Source organism: Phoca vitulina, unplaced genomic scaffold (assembly GCF_004348235.1).
Source record: "Phoca vitulina isolate PV1807 unplaced genomic scaffold, GSC_HSeal_1.0 scaffold36, whole genome shotgun sequence".
Taxonomy (NCBI): Eukaryota; Metazoa; Chordata; class Mammalia; order Carnivora; family Phocidae; genus Phoca; species Phoca vitulina.
Genome location: NW_022589739.1, coordinates 10,921,329 through 10,942,367, shown reverse-complemented (window position 1 = coordinate 10,942,367; position 21,039 = coordinate 10,921,329). Strand labels below are relative to the sequence as shown.

General features: G+C 39.9%; 2 protein-coding genes and 1 pseudogene across 2 annotated transcripts; 1 reads left to right on the top strand and 2 right to left on the bottom strand.

Annotated features, from left to right (window-relative positions):
• Positions 1 to 2,999: 2,999 nt before the first annotated feature.
• On the bottom strand, positions 3,000 to 3,958 carry LOC116646495 (olfactory receptor 52H1-like). Its single transcript, XM_032427272.1, is given in 3 exon segments — positions 3,000 to 3,141; positions 3,143 to 3,663; positions 3,665 to 3,958. Coding segments are annotated over 3 exon segments (942 nt in total). The 5' UTR covers positions 3,944 to 3,958.
• Positions 3,959 to 4,634: 676 nt separating this feature from the next.
• On the bottom strand, positions 4,635 to 4,838 carry LOC116646250 (copper transport protein ATOX1-like). Its single transcript, XM_032426840.1, has one exon. The coding sequence runs from the start codon at positions 4,836 to 4,838 to the stop codon at positions 4,635 to 4,637; it is 204 nt and encodes a 67-aa protein (XP_032282731.1).
• A 14,698-nt stretch (positions 4,839 to 19,536) lies between these two features.
• Positions 19,537 to 20,409, top strand: LOC116646528 (annotated as a pseudogene).
• The last annotated feature ends 630 nt before the right edge of the window (positions 20,410 to 21,039 follow it).

Sequence of the window (21,039 nt, the reverse complement as noted above, 5' to 3'; positions counted from 1 at the left end):
TTTGCATATAACCCCCAGTGCTCATTACATCAAGTGCCCTCCTTAATGTCCATCACTCAGTTAACCCATCCCACCCCTCCAGCAACCCTGTTTCCTAAAGTTCCTCCTCTCTTATGGTTTGATCCCTCTCTATTTTCATCTTATTTTATTTTTCCTTCCCTTACTCTATGTCCATCTCTTTTGTTTCTTAAATTCCACATATGAGTGAAATCATATGATATTTGTCTTTCTCTCACTGACTTATTTCACTTAGCATAATACCCTCCAGTGGAGGAGGGATTTTAAATGACAATGATCAGCTCAGAGTTAAGCATGCTAATGAGATTCCCCTCTCAGATGAGAATGGAAGTGGTAAGTAGTAGAATATTAACCTAACAGCTAACATTAGATTAGTATTTTACAATCTGCAAAGCACATGAATTACATTATTTGTTTACTCCTAATACTGGCCTTATTAGGTAGGAATGCAGACAGTAGGATTTATCAGGAAGATTGCATATGAACTCAAGGATATAGAGTTACCAGCAAAGAGGCCATAAGTCACAGAAATAAATGAACATCCTTGGAGAGGAATGGTAAAAATATATTAACAGATAACTGGGCCAGAAATAGAGGGTGGGAGAAGGTAAGGGACACAGTGCAGGAGACAATCCCTGCCTGTGTTGCTTGTTCTAGGTCATTAAGCTTTCATGGGAGCCATCCCTGCATGTTGATGAATAACCATGGGTTTGAGTGCCTACCCGGATGAAATGAGTGTGTACTTATAAATTAGCTCAGAATCCATTTACTTAGATTCCTTCAGTAAATTTTTTAAAAATCAGCTCTTGGCTAATCCATGTTCTCAGCAGGATAGAAATAATCAGTAGAAAATAAGAGTACATCTCTTCTGATATTTGTAAGGCACATTTAGCAAGATGGTACATAGAACAGAACACTCATTTAGTAGGATGGACTTAATTTAAGACAATTGGACTTCACCAAAAGAAAAACAGGCTCTGATATTCCTACATATTTTTCCTTCCCTCTGGAGTTGTTTTCACAAGAGTGAAGTTATGTTGAGTAGGAAAATCTCTGAACTGTGGGTTGGCAGACTGTATTCTAGCTCCACATTTATAACTGCCTTGCTGTGTGCCTTGGAAAAATCACTCTGCAGGCTTCAGTCTCCTCCTCCTAGAATGAAGTTTGGTTGATTCCAGTCCCACAAGACCTGGCCATGCTCCTCCTCCCTCCTCTGTTATCCCCACCACTGTGCTCCAGACACACTGACCTCTGCTCTTTCCACAGTCATGTCACACTGTTTCCAGCCCCAGGACCTTTGCCTGTGCTGTCCTCTCTGCCACTGTCCTCATCACCCACTTGTAGTGCATCACTGTATTCACTTCATTTTTCTATCAGTTACATTACCCTTTGAAAGTAAAGAATTTGTTTTCTTGTTTCTTGTGAATCTCTCTCCTCAGAATATGAGCTCCATAGAAGCGGGACCGAGTCTCTTTGTATTATTAACCTTAATATTCTGAATACTTTGAACCTTATTGCAATACAGTGGATACTCAACCAACAATTCCAAATCAATGGATAATTGTCAACAAATGAAAGATTTCTAGATCTAGATTTCTAGAACTCTAGATCTTTCTTCAAATACAATATATAGTGTTGTCTCCAGTGAAATCTTTGTGCAATTAGATGCATCTTACCATGCATGCATTACTTTCTTTAGAGTTCCTCTGCTTATCCCCCCTGCACTACACTGCTGTGTCTGGTATTTGGTTCTCTCTCCCAGTGCAGGAAATACTCCCTGTAGCTAAGGGCCCCATGGGCTCCCATCCAGTGGAGGTAAATGTCTACTTTACTATCCCAGTGAACTGGCTCAAAATCTCCAACACCATCTCTGCAGCTCCCTTCCTCAATGTGTGTTGGAGTCTAGAAGCTATGCTCCTTCACCAGCACCAGGGTTAAGAATGCTGGCATTGAGAAACCTATGCTTCTCTCCTCCTCATTGCAACACTGCTGGTAGACCACGCTGCTCATAGTACTTCTACTGAAGGATTTCATGTGTTGGGGGGCATTGAATGGAAACTGCTGACACATATCATGAATAATAATAAGTATTGAATATTATCATAAATTTTCTCAATCCATCTAAAAATCCCCCTAATAATGAATTATTCATTGATTTTTTTCACTTTTAGTCTCCCTTCTTCAGTGTTTCTGCCTTAACACATTTTTCTCTCATTGGCTGCAAATGTCAATTTGCAAATTTGTATTCCTTTGTCTATTTAAAGTAAGTCAACTCTCTGTTTTCACCTCTTCTTCTTTATTATATCCTATACAACTTCATGTTCCACACATAATCAGGTCATCAGGAATTTTTTATATATAGAACCATCTCCTGCATATAGATCATGCCATTTTCCTGGTATGCAAAAGCACCTGCAAACAATTCTCACTTTAAATAGAATTAGCTTTTTATTAGGGGTGCCTGGGTGGCTTAGTTGGTTAGGTGCATGATTATTTTTTTTTTAAGATTTTATTTATTTATTTGACAGAGAGAGAGAGAGCGAGAGCAGGAACACAAGCAGGGGGAGTGGGAGAGCGAGAAGCAGGCTTCCCGCCGAGCAGGGAGCCTGATGCGGGGCTCGATCCCAGGACTCTGGGATCACGACCTGAGCCAAAGGCAGACGCTCAACGACTGAGCCACCCAGGCACCCCTAAGTGCGTGATTCTTGATTTTGACTCAGGCCATGATCTCAGAGTTGTGAGATTGAGCCCTGAGTCTGGCTCTGCACTAAGCATGGAGCCTGCTTAAGATTCTCTCTCTCTCCCTCCCTCTGTCTCCCCCCACACACACTTGTGCTCTCTCTCTCTCTCTCAAAATAAATAAATAAATAAATAAATAAATAAATAAATAAATAAATAAAATAGAATTAGCTTTTTTCTCTTTCTTGCTACATTAATATCACCTATAAAATGATGTTAACTTTCCAAAGCACATTGGAACATTATTCTGAACACTTGGTAGAAAATAAAAGTATGACCTTATCATCTCTGATCTGCTTGCTCTTCACTCCATAGACAATGGGGTTGAGTGCAGGTGGGATAACAATGTAGAAGTTGGCAAACATGATGTGGAAAGTGCGAGCCATTGTGTCCAAAGCGATGCACAAGGATGGAGAAAAAGACAGGTGTATAAAACATGAAAATGACACAGACATGGGAACCACAGGTGCCAAGGGCCTTCTGGCGGGCATCCCAGGAGGGGAGGTGGAAGACCGCACAGAGGATGAGGGTGTAGGAGACAGCAATGAGAATCACATCTGAGATGACCGCCATGATGGGAACACAAAAGCCATACCAGATGTTGATGGAGATGTCAGCACAGGCGAGCCGGGCAACACCTATGTGCTCACAGTATGTGTGAGGGATGATGTGTGTCCTGCAGAAAGGGAGACGTATGAGCAGGAATACAACTGGCAGGATGATGCTGAAGCTTCGAAAGGAGATGCCCACTGCAATCTTGATGATGGTCTTGGGGGTCAGAATAGTGTTGTATCTCAGCGGGGAGCAGATAGCCACGTGGCGGTCAAATGCCATGGCCAGGAGTATAGCTGAGTCCAGGACAAAGCTGTAGTGCAGAAAGAATAACTGGGTGAGGCAACCAGGGAAAACTGATTTTCTGGGGACCAAACCAGAAGATGGCAAGGGTTTTGGGGACACATGTGGTAGACAATATCTGATCTGTCATGGCTAGCATGGAAAGGAAAAAGAACATGGGTGCATGAAGACTCCTCTCCACAGCAATGAGGTAGAGAAGGATACTGTTGCCCACAATGGCCACGAGATAGATAATGCAGAAGGGGATGCTGATCCAGACATGGTACTGTTCAAGGCCAGGGATGCCCAAAAAGGTAAAGTCACCTGTGTTGTAGCTACTCAGGTTGTACATGGTCAGTGTGGTCTGAGGAATGGATTCTGTATCTGAAAAACAAATTGTGTATAATGAACCTGAGTAAATTGTGTGGTAATTCTTCCTCCACCCTCTCCTTCAGGTTAGTTCTCCTCTTTCCTATCTACCAAGAAAAACCTCCCAGTCCTAGTAAAGGCAATATTCATGTCTTGAGGAGTGATTCCCCATTAAAAAAAAAGAAGAAGAAAGAAAGAAAGATACCCCAGACACGACACTCCTGGTACTCATCACTCAGTTCCTCTGGAATCTTCAATCTGCATACTATTTTATTTCCATGTAATGATTGAGTGTTCCCTGGGTCAAAGTAATTAGTTTCTATATAGACTTGAGTATAGAGAAAAACAATTTAACCACATGCAGAGAAAGAAAGAAACTAAGAAAGTGGGGCACAATTGGAAAAATAAGGAGATAACAATTATGACTCCTATTGTAGTCCAAGCTTTACAAAGTATTAGCTCATTTAGAACAGTCTTCTGAGATATGTATTTTCTTTCCAACAAAAACAGCTCTACTTTATTACAGGGAAGCTATGAAGGAGCAGAACAAGTGAGGGTGTCTGCAGGAACTCCCATCACTGAGTGGGACTGCCAGGCTCACATCTATCTGGAAGGCAGGAGAGGATCAGCGTCCTGCCCTCTTTGGTCCATTTTGGGACCAGGAGTCCAGGCCCTCATTTCTTGGGGCCCAGGTAGGAATGAGCCTTTTCTGTTTTCCCCAGGGTCTCCAGCAGAGTGTTTGTACTGTGCTCAGAGTTGATGGAGTTGATGGGCAGGTCAAAGTCAAACTCAACTCTCCCCAGCTTGTTGAGCACTCTACTCACACCTTTAGAGCAGCCTTCCCAGGTCATGTCCACAGAGAACTCATGCTTCAGCATGGCTGTGGATATGGCCTGAGATATGTATTTTTATCCCCCTATATTTTTTTTTTTACAGAATCTGAAACTCTGAGACATAATCTTACCCAAGATCTCATCTTGGATAACGGGCAGAGCCAAGATCATTCCAGTCCACAGCTAATCCTCCATTATGCTTCAGTGCCACACCAGGGGATTGCTCAGGAGACACACTGTTAGATGCCAAGCACTGAGAAGGGGCCTGGGATGTAGGGAAGTCAATATGGAAAACCTAACACTCAAACTGCAGTGTGTCCAGCACACTAACCCTATGCTGATTGCAGTTACTCTCCTGATACCCCTTACACTATAGCAGCTGGGATTTGCAGACCAGAATGTTCTCTGAGACTGATGTTTGGTGCCCCACCATGGAGCACAGTATAGTAGTGGATATGCAACTCAGCCTCCAGCTCCCTCTTAGTACTGAATGAAGAAATTGGTTCAAGTGTCCTTTTAAAAAAAATATGTACTGATATTATTACATTTTAAAATAATATTTTAGGAGGGTTAACTTATATGTAAGCATGTTGTGATTGGCATTTATTGTAACTTTAGCCCATTTATCATCATTGATTCCTAGAATAAGAAAAAAGAATCTTTACAATATTTTGAATGAAAATAAACTACCCACAATAGCACTATGATACAAGCAGCATTATTATACCCCTATTATAGAGACTAACATAGAAGGTAAGTTGAGTAAGACCCAAATCCAGGTACTTCTGACTCCAAATTGTGTGTTTTAAACTTCTATGGTTCCTCTTCCCCAAACCATAAACATGTGGCTTAAAAAAAGGGGGGGGGGGAAAGAAGAAAAGAAAAGAAAAGAAAAACTGTCAAAGACATGCATTCGAAGAGAGTAATTGAGGGACCTCTAGTGGAAAAAATATGGAATTGATACATTCTAAATCTCAGGTCAAGATAAAAGGAAACAAGCAACCTCTCTAACAAAACGAATATTTTTGGAAACCTTCAGTACACTACACAAGTCTAAAACTCTTTACATGAAATCACTTCTATAATCCTCTTAAAAACCCTGTGAGACAGGTAATAATGTTGCCTACATTTCAAAGATGCAGAAATGGAGGCACAGAGAAGTTAAGTAACCTGCCAAAGGCTGCATGAGAAGTAAGTCTTTACATAAACTGTCATGTAATAAAAAAAATTCTCCATAGGGTATATGGCACGTGACACATACATGATATCTATATAGCAGAAGATATAAAATTAAGTCACATGAAGAAAACACAGACGAATCCCTTATGAACCTACAGACAAATGCTGTGTGTGTCTAATCTATAACCGCAAATGCAACAACATGAAATCATGAAACTCAGACACCGAGAACAGGTTGGTGATCAACAAAGGTGGAGGTGGGTGTTAGTGAAATGGGTAAAGGTGGTCAAATGCACAAAATTCCAGTTATAAAATAAAGGAGTCCTGGGGATGGAATGTACAGCATGGTGACTCAGGTTAATAATAATATATTATATATTTGAAACTTGCCAAGAGAATAGATCTTCAAAATTCTTATCACAAAAAAAAATTGCAACTATGCATGGTGATAGGTGTAACTAGGCATATTGTGATAATCATTTCGCAGCAAGTGTAACATCCTTGTCAGTCGCCTATCCCAACCTTTTCCCTCAAGTATAATATCATCTTGAATAGCTTCATTTTGTTCCTGAAAGGTCAGGTACCCAATTCTAGGATTCTATCTTGAAGAACTGTTACTTAGAATTCACTGGCCTCATTATCACACATTTACACATGCTAACTGTGTATCTGCTCAGCTATGCGGTTCAGTGATTACCAATGTGTTCTTCAACAACCCTGAGGCCTCAGGGCATTGACTTTTTCACTACTTTCATTCACTATCCTGGTGTCTTTTCATTCCTCTTTTCTAGGTTAAATTCTGATTCATCATGTCAACAACTCTCTCATACATATTTTGCTCGCCTTTGCTCCCATCATGTATGAATGCAAAACTCAACTCCTAGATTCACCACCCTAATAAGTTCTTCAGATTAAGACAGGAAGGCACTTAACTAGACATGTTTATGTTCCCTTAATTTCACGATCATCAACCTTAAAGTTCACCCACAACACTGCCGAATGACCCAACGACATGATCTTGTTCAGCTCAGTCTCCCTGGATGACTTTTTTTCCTGCTTTTCTCCAAGCACATCCACCAACTCCAACTCTTTCTCTCTCAACAGATAATCTTTCATTTCACTTCACACAGAAAGTCAAAGGCATTGTGTGTGAAATCATGTGAGACAGCTATCACTTCTGTGTGTGTGTGTGTGTAATTAGAAAAAAATCCCTTTTGTATCTGGATCCAAAAACAAACCCATCCCTCTCTCTCAAATCTTCCAATCTTGTCAGGTATCTTTCATAATCATTTATTCTCTTTCTTGCCTTTGTCTTCAACCTAGCCTTTTAAAAAGTTTACTCCTTCAATATTTAAACAATTAAAATGGTTCAAATATTTTCTAGTCTGAATTAGATATGTAGTTGTCTACACCACGTACATGCTTCTCATGTCCTGCTTACCCTTTAACCCAGGCTAATCTCATTTCTGTCCTCAACTTTACACCAAAGCAGCTTTTGCTAACATTACCAATGAAGTCCATGCCCCACCCTTGCTGGACTTCTCGGCAGCATCTGACACCATTTACTATCCCCTCCATCTTGAAATATCCTGTCAATGTTTTATCACAACACTTTTAGTTTTTCTTCAACCTTTCTGGCATCTCATCTCATCCTTTGCCTGTTCTTCTTAGTCCATGTATCTTTTTTTAATTTTATTTTATTATGTTATGTTAATCACCATACATTACATCATTAGTTTTTGATGTAGTGTTCCATGATTCATTGTTTGTGTATAACACCCAGTGCTCCATTCAATACATGCCCTCTTTAATACCCATCACCAGGTTAACGCATCCACCCACCCCCTCCCCTCTAGAAAACTAATACCATCCACTAAATGAGCCAAAGCAAAAACCTGAATTGCATTTACACTTTTCTCTCTTTAAATTCCCATGTGCAATTGATTATATTGATCTAATCCTTTTGGAATCAAAATTAAAAATCTTCAGCATAGCTAACAAGGTATCCACACTCTGGTCTTGTTACCTCTTCAGTCTTCCTGTTACACTCCAGGAATGTTTGCCAGAAAAAGAAGTCCTGCTTTTTCTAAAAATGTGTGTGTGAAAAGCAATTTCCATATAAGAAATATGGTAAATTCCTCTACTTTATTTCCAGGGTTCCAACTATAGTATTTAGTTATTTCTTCAAATTTTGACTTAAGCATCTGCTGAGGCTCACACTTCTTCTCTGCAGATGAGCAGAAATGAGGCCAGGGATATTGGAAAGCCATGTGATGAAGAGAAATGAGACCACTGTGACTCCCTGCAGGTGAGCTATCATACTGCAAGGTATTCAAAGTGGTACCCGAGGCTGTGAGGGCCACGCCTCGATGCTGCCCTTCTCTGAACAACCGTCATTGTAGATAAATAAAGTCTAAATGGATAAAGTGTGCCGTTCTAAAAACAGGTAAGCTACCACATGCTCCTCAGTGCCAAAGTCTCCTGACTCTGAGACTGTGCACCTATTTCCTCCTTGACTTTAGAACAAGTGTCCCCATCCCTCTTCCCATCTCCAAGCAATGCTAGGTTCTACTTATCATTCAGGTCTCAACTAAGCCCCCTTTCATTCAACTGAAATATTACTCCCCCGGGAACAGTCTTTCTTATCTATGTTAGAAAATTCTATTTCCAAATCGTATTTCCTCTTTTCTGAAATTCATTGTATTTGCCACCACCTGTTTACTGCTTATTTTCTCTGCTAGACAGCAATCTCTATAAAGGCGAAGATCATGTTAGTTTTGTTCTTCCTGCTTTTGTTGTTGTTGTTATTGTTGTTTCAAAAATGCTTTCAATATCTGCCCAATAGTGGCACTTAAAAAGTGCTCAGTGACTATCTCCGGAACTGAATGTTGTTATTGAGTCAAGACAAGAAGAATATTCTCATTTTCTCTGAAAATACATTTGAAATCTTTAGATATCTGTTACCAAATAAATAAAGGAAAATAAACCCATGCAAAGTGGCAGCCAATAATATGCCAAACCAGGAAAGTGCTAAAGGCATTTCCACTTAAGATAAAAAGAAGATCATGGTTATCAAAACATTTGTATTAACATTGCTCAAGAAGTTTTATCCAGAGAAATAAGGCTGTTTACTTTTGCCCACCCCCTTTGTTTCGGTTGAGGTGAAAATTCTTCCAGAAAACGTTTTCTTAACTCCAAGACCGGGTCCTCTTATTCATATCCACAGAACCATGTACTTATGTCCTATGGAAACACATGTAATTTTATTGTCTATATTTGCCTATCTTCTACCCGTCTTGAGTATAAAGACATTTTCATAGTCATAGTTTTATATTTTGATTCTAGTTTAATTTCTATAAACACTTAAGGTATGTTGAATAGATAAATAATGTTTAAATCATTGCACACAAGTCTCTGTTTGATAAGGGACCTGTGTCCTTTTTCTGCCACATCTCTCCCTACTCCACCTCCATTTTCCCTTCTACTTATTCTATATTCCCTTAAAGTACAGCTTAATTAATAAGTGACTAAAATAATAAATGAGTGAGTGAAATAAAACACACACACACACACACACGGAAATCTTAGGCAAAGTTTACACAAAGTCACATTATTGTTATTTCTTAAGAACCTGCATTTTAGAGTCAAGATTCAGATTTGCATTTGATCAGTGCCTGTGTTTTCATTATACCAAACATGTTATATGATCTCTCCAAAATGCCTGTTTCCTCACAGAATTTTTGTGGGCATTACATGAGAAAAGTCCTCAGCTCAGTGTTAAGCTCTCAGTAGGTAGTGACTATTATGTAATGTCATCATTATTACAAACACTTGTAAGTATACACAAATGCCAGGAACCCACACAGTAACAGAAAATTTCAAATCACACAGAAAACACAGAGTTTGAGTCTGCTCTTCCAGATCCAGGCTCTCAGACCATGTGGTCTGGGCTGTTGAATTGTGTCCTGAAGAAAAGTTCCAGTCTGGGCGCCTGGGTGGCTCAGTTGGTTAAGCGACTGCCTTCGGCTCAGGTCATGATCCTGGAGTCCCTGGATCGAGTCCTGCATCGGGCTCCCTGCTCGGCAGGGAGTCTGCTTCTCCCTCTGACCCTCCCCCCTCTCATGTGCTCTCTCTCATTCTCTCTCTCTCAAATAAATAAATAAAATCTTTAAAAAGAAAGAAAAGTTCCAGTCCTGTTCATTCCCATTTGCCCCATTTGTCCATTCTCATGCCAACCCCTGAGACTGTTTAAAATCTGGCCCCTGGGCCTGCAGACTCTATTTCATGGGGAATACTGGATTGAGCCCACCCCTGTCTTTTCTTAGCATGTCCTTGCCCTCCTCTTGGGTCCTCTGTCTGTCCTTCAGTTAGCTGCCCCAGGATCCTGAGCTCTGCCCTTGGTTTCCCCAGCACTCACCAAACCTAGGCCCTTGGTGAGGACCGAAGATACACAGAAATGGCGCCCTCAAGCAACCAGTCCTTTTATTTCTCTTCCTGGACTTTAGAGAGGGCACTCAAAACTTGTGGGCCCCTGAGAGACCACAACCACAAACCCAATTAGTGGCTGTGGCCTGCACAGGAAGCACTTCCCAGGGGTCTAACTCCTGAGGCTCTGAGGTCCCAAGGCTGGGGTGGACTGAGTCCCTGCAGACTCCTGTCTTCTAGAACAGGCAGTATCCTGAGTGGGCACAGTCCCCTGGGGCTTACAAAATGGCAAGTACACTCTCCACCGTTGCTAAAGCCATCAGCAGTGAAATCTGTGTGTGTGTGTGTGTGTGTGTGTGTGTGAGAGAGAGAGAGAGAGAGAGAGAGAGAGGAATTGCATGTCTCTGTGGGTTATTGCATTTATGTCATAAATAATCATTTGTGTAACTTTACATAATGGTGATTTTAGCATGAAAATGCAAATAGACCTATGAAAGGAGGGGTACAGGTTCTTCTCTCTGATTCAAGCCTAGAAAGGGAATGCCTTTGCTATCACGAATCAGTCCTATTGATCAAACACTTGAACTGTCATGTAAAACTCCTTACACACATGCTTGCCAGCCCCAGCAGTTGAGACTTGAAGATATTTTTAGAACACATTCCTCCTTTGTCTCCACTCTAGTCCCTTGTCACCTCTGCTATTGGACCCTCATTTTTCTGAAGATTTCAGTTCCTTCCCACCAATCCATCCTCTTCTCTCAAGCCATAATCATCTTCCTAAAATAGAAATATGATCATCATTTTTGCAGAGTTTATAAAGCCTTTTGTATAAATAAATATACACATACAATATCTAGCAATTTCAGGCCCTTGACTTCCTCTGCAGTATCACTTCCTGTCACTTGTCCTCCAAACACCCTAAATTCCAGACTAATCTATTTGGAGTTCCAAATATACATTATAATTTTGCAAGCATCATCCCTGTGCATATGGTATTCCTTCTTTCTAGAATATCCTCCCTATCCTTTTCTGTCTGACTAAGCTTAAAACCTAGAATCACCTATTTGGAAAGTTACCCCTTATACCCCCTGACTTTACCCCTGCCTTAGCATTAATCACATTATATTGCAATTATCTGTTTAGCTTTCTGTTTCTGCTTCTAGAAGGCAAGTTTCTGGATGATAAGGACCTTATTCCTGATGTTTGCCATTAGATTTCTATGGTTGTTCACAAAGTAGGCATTCAACTATGTTCTCAATTACTAGTAGTAAAATCAATGTTATTAGCATGTATTTGTATGACATTATTTTATAACATTTTATAAAGTTACCAATAATAATACCAATTAGAAAATAATTTTACATTGCATCTGGAAAAAGCCTGAAATGTATACCTGTATATTCACAAGTCTAATTACCCACCTCTTCACACACTGTTTATGGTCATTGTCTTCCTGAAGTTATAGCATAATATAGAAAAGAAAAGAAATAGTTCTCATTGCTGAATCTTAAACAGTTTATCAGTTACAGTGATATCACGAACTCAGATTAAAACAGAATATTTTTACAGAAGTGTACATTACATGAAAACCTCTCTTTTTTTAAAGATTTATTTATTTATTTGAGAGAGAGAGCATGAGCAGGGGGAGGGGCAAAGAGAGAGGGAGAGAATCCTCAAGCATACTTCCCACTGAGACTGGAGCCTGATGCAAGGCTTGATCCCAGGACCCTGAGATCATGACCTGAGCCGGAATCAAGAGATGGACCCTCAACTGACTGGGTCCCTAAAACCTCTTTTTTACTGTAACATTTCCATAGTCTTCTCTCAGTTCAAACACCTACCCCATCCCAGTTCCTTTTTCAGGAAAATTTATGTCCTATGACAAGCATGATTAGTAGGGAGGAAAATAAAGAACTGTGGCATCTAATTGCTGCCCTTGATTTACTTTTGTCTTTGGGGAAGTGTCTGCCATGTTTTACATAAATTTTTCATTTATTCATATAACATATCTTAGAAAATAGTTGTTATTCTGAGTAGAATCAATGGTGCCAGATACAGTACGGGTATCGTGATGTATATGTGCAGCCTAGGGCATTTTGATGCTGATAGCCTGGTGGATATAGGGGCCCCCACGGCGAGATGACAAAACATCACAAAGATAAAGAATTCAGGTGATTATAAATATAAACAAGTATGGTGGTTTCAAAATATGTTCACAAATTTTATGATACTCCTGTCTTCAAGGGATAGAGCTTAATTCTCCTCCAACTGAGTATGAGTTGGACTCAGTGATTCATCTCTAAAAAACAGCATTTGGTGGATGCACGCTTTCTGAGACTAGCCCATAAAAGGCATTGAGGATTCCTCTTTGCTCTCTCTCTCCTTAATTGCCCACTCTGGGCGAAGCCAGCCTTCATGCCATGTGGACACTCAAACAGCCTGTGTGGGGAGGAGCTGAAACCTCTTCGCTAACAAACAGCACTACCTAGTGATCATCTTGGAACCAGTTCCTCCAGCTCCTGCCAAGCTTTCAGATGCCTGCAACCCCAATAACTTGTGAACTGAAACCAGTAAGAGACTCAAAACAGAACCTTCTAGGTATGCCAGTCCTGAAGTCTTGACACACAGAGCCTGTGATAATCAATGTTTATTGTTAAGTTAATTTTTGGGGTAACTTGTTACACAGCATAGATAGCTGATAGGAAAAGGAACACAGATTATCCTATATAGTCCTACCTATGGATAAGGAACTGAAGGTCAAGGCAAAGTAACTGCAGTTCTTAGCCACTTGGGCCACTTAAAGATAATCCACTATAATTCTTTTTTTTTTAAGATTTTATTTATTTATTTGACAGAGAGAGGCACAACGAGAGAGGAAACACAAGCAGGGGGAGTGGGAGAGGGAGAAGCAGGCTTCCCGCAGAGCAGGGAGCCCGATGCGGGGCTCGATCCCAGGACCCTGAGATCATGACCTGAGCCGAAGGCAGACGCTTAACGACTGAGCCACCCAGGTGCCCCAATCCACTATAATTCTACTTAAATCACCCCCTTTGAAATTATTTCAACAGGGGAGGCCACCTGCACCTGTGAAATACCGTAAGCACCAGGCATGATATCTGTCAAAGGATTTCAAGATCACTTTTTTCACACAACAAACATTTATTAAGATAAGAATAATATGTCAGGCCCAGAAACCAGGCATTATGCTGGACCCTGGATATTCAGAAATAAATATCAGTATTCCACTAGAGAACATAACCTGCTAAGGTCAACAAGCTTGTAAAATGAAATTTCAGTACAGAATGAGAGTCCCAGGAAACCCAATGATGTCCATGGAAACTGAGTGGAGGAATCATACCACAGCCTAGGGACTAGAAAAGATCTTGAGGAACAAGTTAACTTACTATGAGTCTCAAGATGAAAAAAGGTTAAAGATCAACAGAAAAAAGACATGTCAGGCCAAGAGACCAACATGTGCAAAAGATTAGAGGTGCGGGGGGATAGGACGTATTCTGGGACATGGGTGTCACTTAGCAGACCCGGGTACATTTTCTGAAGTGCTCAGAAATGAAACTGGCTTGGTGGGCAGGCCACCACTCATTCCTTCCTGCATGCGCACATTCAATCATTCAATGCAGATATACCGAGCACCTGCTAGGAGCAAGGCACTTTCCTAGGCACCAGGACCACAGTGAAAAACAAAACAGATGCAATGCCTTTCCTCATGGAGCATTCAGTCCACTGAGGAAGAATATATTATTCAAATAATCAACAGATTATGTGTGTAAAAATAATCACTACGTTTGATAAATGTGATGAAAATCTATAAGATGTTATAAAAGTAAATAATAGAGATATTTGGTCAGACCTGGGGAAGGTGAGAAAAGATTCTGTGAGAAAAAATATTTTAAAGAGGATGTCAATTTTAACTAAAAGCTAATAAAAGAGATAATATTTATTGGGCTCTTGCTATGTGTCAATTATAGGACCAAACCCTTTAGAAACATCAAATGTGGCCCTTCCTCCCTCCCATTATGGTAGATCCCCTTATTGTTTCCATATTATAGATATGAAAAATGATACATAGGAAGTTTATCCAATTGTTCAGCTGCTAAGTGGAGAATTTTCTACCTTAGATAGTCTGGCTCCTGAACCCTACTTCACGTTACACCACATTATCTCCAGTAGACTAAAGGAAAAAGGGAGAACATTCCAGAAACAGAGAAAAGTATATGCAAAGACCGTTAGGCAAGAAGGAGGAAGATGTGAATATAAGCTCCTTAGAAGCAAGTATTTTGTTTTCATTTGGGCTCATATACTTAAAAAAAAATGAATAGGAGTATAACAAGTTATGGGCAATAGAAGCCTTTTTTGGTAAGTGAATAGCCTGTTCAAGGAACCATATTGAAAGGTGACATTCAGCTTAGCGGTGCGTTCCCTGGCCCAGTTTCCCATTCTCCTGTACGCATTCATCCAACCACGTTTGTTGGCATAATCTACAGGACAGCATAGAGGAGGGAATAAGGTTTGTGGCCAAATACTGACTGCTGGCTGCAATTTACTACTCCAGCAGTCCTCTTGTTTGAATTAAGAAATGTATTTAAACATCCAGGCTCCAGTCCTCATGTGGGCTTGGACATCTTACCAACTCACAAGTTTTAAGGATTGATCTGCGAGGCTATATGTAAGGCATTTTGTACATTGTTTGGGACATTACATGACAATCATTTTTACATGTTTTATTTTATTCTAGTCACTGTGTGACAGAGGCTGTGGAAGCAGCTATGGCCAAGGCATTTTTTTACTGTCCTAGGGAGATCACAGATGAAGGGGCTCATAGAAGGTTTTACTTGAGAGTAAGACAGAATAAAATTGACATATTGGAAAGTCCACTCTGGCTGTCATAAGGACTTGCTGCTGGAATGGGGAAGATGCACTTGGAATGAAGCTTTAGAGTTAACAGAATTAATTAATTTCACTGTAGCCCAGGCAGAGATGATGAGGAATGAGGCAGGCTGAGAGGACACAAGAATGAATTAAATAATGTTCCCTCCAGAGCTGGGACTAGAGTGAAGCTAGGGAGGTGCCCAGGTTACAAAATTTAAGGAGGCACTCCCTCTCAGGGATTTAAGTGAGCACTTAAGACCCTGAGAGAGAGTGCCTCCTTAAATTGTGTGCCTGAGGCGTCCCCATGGGGTTCAGTACATGGACAATCAAAGTATTATTGCCAGTTCATCAGGAAAGGAGGTAAGTATTTTCTTGACTCATTTGTCCCTGTCTGCAGTTTAGGGGGAGACAAGAGAGGCACCAAGTCCCAGAGGTCACTCCCTTGGGATTTTCCAGGAGCGATAAATGATCCTGGGCTCATTCTGCCTTCTGTGCAGTGGGAGTCTCCCTTCTGTTGAGGGAATGGATGCAGGTGACTGAGCTAGGTTGCACAGATAACAGGTGAACTTAGACACAGACATGTAGCAGTTACTGTAATCACCTACATTTCAAGAAGCCATTCCTTTTTCTGTGGACTGGCCACATGAGTAGGAGGTAAAAGATGTAATTTTTTTAGATTGTATTTTTTTGACCATCCTTCCCCATGACTTTCATTCTCTGGATCTGCCTCCTTACCTCCTTTCCTGTAATAGAGCTTTTTCTTTTTTCTTTTTTTTAAGATTTTATTTATTTATTTGACAGAGAGAGACAGCAAGAGAGGGAACACAAGCAGGGGGAGTGGGAGAGGGAGAAGCAGGCTTCCCGCTGAGCAGGGAATCCCGATGCAGGGTTCGATCCCAGGACTCTGAAATCATAACCTAAGCCGAAGGCAGACGCTTAACAATTGAGCTATCCAGGCACCCCTAAAGGCTCTTAATAGAGTCTATTTCAAGAGAGTGTTCTGATCTTTTAACCCAGGTGGGACTCCAGATCTGAACTGTGCCTGAATGGGTGGTCTGGGGAAAGGAAGCTCTTGATAGATCAAGGAAATCATGGATTCTATGGGTCCTTCTCAAATCATTTCCTCTGTGGGTGGTGAAACCCTGACTTTGAGTTCTTGGTTGCCTGTCTATGAAGTCTGGGCTCATGCACACAGCTTCTTCCACGTTAAAAGCATGAGACACCACATCAGATATGTCATTTTGTCCAGCAAGTTAATCTCTGTATAAGTAAGGAGAATGCTCTGGTTTTTAACCTTAAATACTAGGAAAATATCTTAATATGAAGTAAAAAACAAATGTATTGTGTATTGTTTTATACACACCTCTTTTGTTGGTAAATGTAATTCCCTATTCTTTGCCATGCAAATTTATAGCACCAACGAATATTTTAATTGATGGTAGTCAATACCAGACTCCCAGTTTATTTTATTTATTTTTTTAACTATTTTTTTTATTATGTTATGTTAATCACCATACATTACGTCATTAGTTTTTGATGTAGCATTCCATGATTCATTGTTTGCGTTTAACACCCAGTGCTCCATGCAGTACGTGCCCTCCTTAATACACATCACCAGGCTAACCCATCCCCCCACCCCCCTCCCCTGTGGAACCCTCAGTTTGTTTCTCAGAGTCCATAGTCTCTCATGGTTCGGCTTCCCCTCTGATTTCCACCCCCTTCATTTTTCCCTTCCTGCTATCTTCTTCTTTTTTTTTTTTTAACATATAATGTATTATTTGTTTCAGAGGTACAAGTCTGTGATTCAACAATCTTACACAATTCACAGCACTTACCATAACACATACCCTCCCCAATGTCTATCACCCAGCCACCCTATCCCTCCCATCCCCCACCACTCCAGCAACACTCAGTTTGTTTCCTGAGATTAAGAATTCCTCATATCAGTGAGATCATATGATACATGTCTTTCTCTGATTGACTTATTTCGCTCAGCATAATACCCTCCAGTTCCATCCACGTCATTGCAAATGGCAAGATTTCATTCCTTTTGATGGCTGCATAATATTCCATTGTATTATATATACCACATCTTCTTTATCCAGTTTATTTTAAACAAAGAGCAACTATAGATGGGTCCTTTGTCTGGAGCTAGTCCAACAGAGTTAGATTAGAAGGGATATTGGGTAAATTCCTTGAAAGGTGGAAGACATAAATCAAATAACTTCTAATAAAAGCTTGCATTTTTGGCACTCCCTTTAATAACAACAAAACAACTTCATCAAATTATTGTCATATATTTGACAATAGTAAAATAATGTCATATTTTTCCATATAATAGAAAAATAGAAACTATCAAGACAAAACAAAAATAAAATAAAATCTCCTATTAGTTTACTATGCAGATATAACAATAATTATTTCCATGTTTTATCCATCAGAAAGCCTATCTATGCAAATATTTATGTGCCAGTGATTTGTTCAACAATGACACCAAGCATAAGCATTTTGTAACCTTTTTAAAAATTCAATAAAAAATGGGAACTATTAAATGTCATTTATTTTTAAAATAAAATGAATTAAGCTATCTTTGTATCTAAGTTGATCTTTTCTGACACAGAATAACAAGGTTTTTCTGTTAGTAAGGAAATTAAGGTTTTTTTCAATGAAGGCTTAACTTTCTTTTAATGAAGATTTTAGTCTATTTAAAATGATGGCAGGATGGGGTGCCTGGGTGGCTCACTTGGTTAAGCCTCTGACTCTTGATTTCAGCTCAGCTCATGATATCAGGGTCCTGAGATCGAACTCAATGTTGGCTCCACGCTGGGCATGGAGTCTGCTTGAGATTCTCTCTCTCCTTCTGCCTCTGCCCCTACCCTATCCCCTCTCAAAAAAAAAAAAAAAATCTTAAAATGATGGCAGGGTTGGAAATTTTATTTTGATTTTCTTTAAGGAGTATAGTATCCATTATATGTTACCTTTTCAGTGATGAAACCCATTTAGCACGAGGTAGAGGGTTTCACAAAAATCTCTGGGAGGGGGGATTTGAGGAAAGTCAACTGTATTATGTTTCCTGAAGGGTAGAATTTTCTTGTTTACTAATTTTATTCAAACTCAGTGCTTGCACCCTATGAAATAAACATTGAAGGAATTAAAAACCAACAAAGAAAGAAATTATGAAATCTATTTTTAAAGGAGTTTAAATAAGAAGTGGTTTGTATCAGTATCCAATTACATCTATGATTTACATTTTTAACTTCCTCAAGTTACTTATTTATGATTATGCTTCTTTAAAGTAATGAAGTTGGAAAAAAAGTAATGAAGTTGGGATGTGTTAATAAAGAAAACTCTGAGATAGGGAAACTATATTTTTGAATAATCTAAGTAAACTTTCGTGTATAGAGTCTCAATCTGAGTGAGGTGTTCTATAACCAGCTCCACCCATTCTCAAGCAGCTGTATCCCCACCTGTGATGATGGCTGTTCATAATTCACTAAAATCTTTCACTATTGAAACTTCAAAACAAAGGGTACCTATAATCAATGGATAATAATTAAACAGAAAACACCTGTATTGGCACCATGGTTCTATAAGCTATACCTTGATATGTGAGATTTCTAATCTATAGGTTTTGAACTTTTCCCTTTGATGCACATGTGGATATCTCTATACACATTGTAGGTGATTAATAGGTGTTTAGTTGATCAAAAGATCAATAGTTGATTAGGTAAATATATGTACCAGATAATAGAATTGTTGTTTAACTAGTTCAATTAAAAAAAAAAAAAACTTTTGTTTTTATTTGGTTTTTAATATGCTTTACAAAAATTTATAATTTTCTTCCCTGTCTTAAAATATTTAGTCAGAGAATACAATTTATTATTACAGGTTTTAAAATTTCCTATTTACTTATCGTTTTAAATTTATGACCGTTGTGTGAGAAAACAGTACCAGCCTCAGGATTTTCCTCAGAAGCATCTTTGTGAAATTCTTTGATCCCACTTTGAATGTTTGGAATCTTTCTCCTCACTGTAGAACACTGCACACATTTAGGTCCATACTTACCACCTTTAAGTAGGAGGGAATTTCCTAACCAAGATTTTATGTAGCAGATGTCTGAGTCCTTTGATCATGCTAGTTGATTGTGACAGGCTAGCTCTCAAACTTTCTCTCTCCTTACAAGTAAGTGGTGAAAATTCCATACCATAATTCAGGAATCATTCATCCCAACGATTCCATTGTCAATTATGATATGTTTATCCTCATTGGCATCCCTGGCCTGAAGGAACTGCACATGTGGATCTCCACCCCTTCTGCCTGATGTACCTGGGGGTTGTGTCAAGAAATGTTATCCTGATCTTCGTGGTGGCAGTGGAATGCAGTCTTCATGAACCCATGTACCTCTTCCTCTCCATGTTGGCTTTTTGGGATCTGATGTATCCACATCCACAGTACCCAAAGCCCTGAGCATCTTCTGGTTTGATGATGTGGACATCTCTTTTGGTGGTTGTGTAACCTATCTCTTCTTTATGCATTTTGCCTTAGTAGTGGAGTCAGGCATTCTCTTGGCCATGACTTTTGATCGTTATGTGGCCATTTGCTACCCACTGACGTATGCCACCATTCTTAGCCATGGTGTCATCAGCAAAATAGGGGGTGTTGTAGTGCTCAGGAGTTTTGCAACTGTTTTCCCCATTATCTTCCTAGTGAAGCATCTGCCTTCTGCCGGACGAACATCATTGCCCACACATTTTGTGAACACTTGGGGCTGGCAAAGCTGGCTTGTGCTGATATCACCATCAACACTTGGTATGGAATCTCTGTGCCATTACTCAGTGTTATGCTAGATATGGTGACAATAGTCATCTCCTATGGTCTCATTCTCCGGGCAGTCTTCAGGTTGCCATCCCATGATGCGTGAATGAAATCCCTTAGCACATGTGGTTCCCATATCTGTGTCATCCTCATGTTCTACCTTCCAGGGATTTTTACTGTCATTGCTCAGCGCTTTGGTCAAAAAATCCCCAAACATGTCCACATCCTGTTAGTCAATCTCTATGTTCTTGTTCCCCCCATGATGAACCCAATTATCTATGGAGTAAAGACCAAACAGATTCGTGACTGAGTGGCCCTTGTGTTTTATTTGAAAAGGAAATGTTGCTGAGGATAACTGACTCTTGTGGTTTTTTAGAGGTGAGGAGAAAGGGTCCTATTAGAAAAGAGGACAGATGGGGTGCCTGGGTGGCTCAGTTGGTTAAGCAGCTGCCTTCGGCTCAAGTCATGATCCCAGGGTCCTGGGATCAAACCCCGCATCGGGCTCCCTGCTCATCGGAGAGCCTGCTTCTCCCTCTCCCTCTGCCTGCCACTCTGCCCACTTGTGCTCTCTATCTCTCTGTCAAATAAATAAATAAAATCTTAAAAAAAAAAAAAAGAAAAGAAAAGAGGACAGATAAGTTATCATTTAGGATAGGCTCTACTTGCTGTGAAATTAGTCTTTTTTCATTCAATAGAGATGACCCAAATTGTATGTGTCCCTTATTTCAAAGGTAAATATGTTCTTGAAAACCCATGTATTTATAGGCGTAAAGTTACTATTTTAAATGTCTATAGGGTTCTTCAGTATTTAATAACAACATATTTCTATTTCTACCAAAGAAAAATAAGATTTATAGAACACTTCTCCATGTACTATTTAGATTTTTAGATCTCTATGTGTCCTCCCCAACAGCTATATTGAATACAGATTACAGTTCAC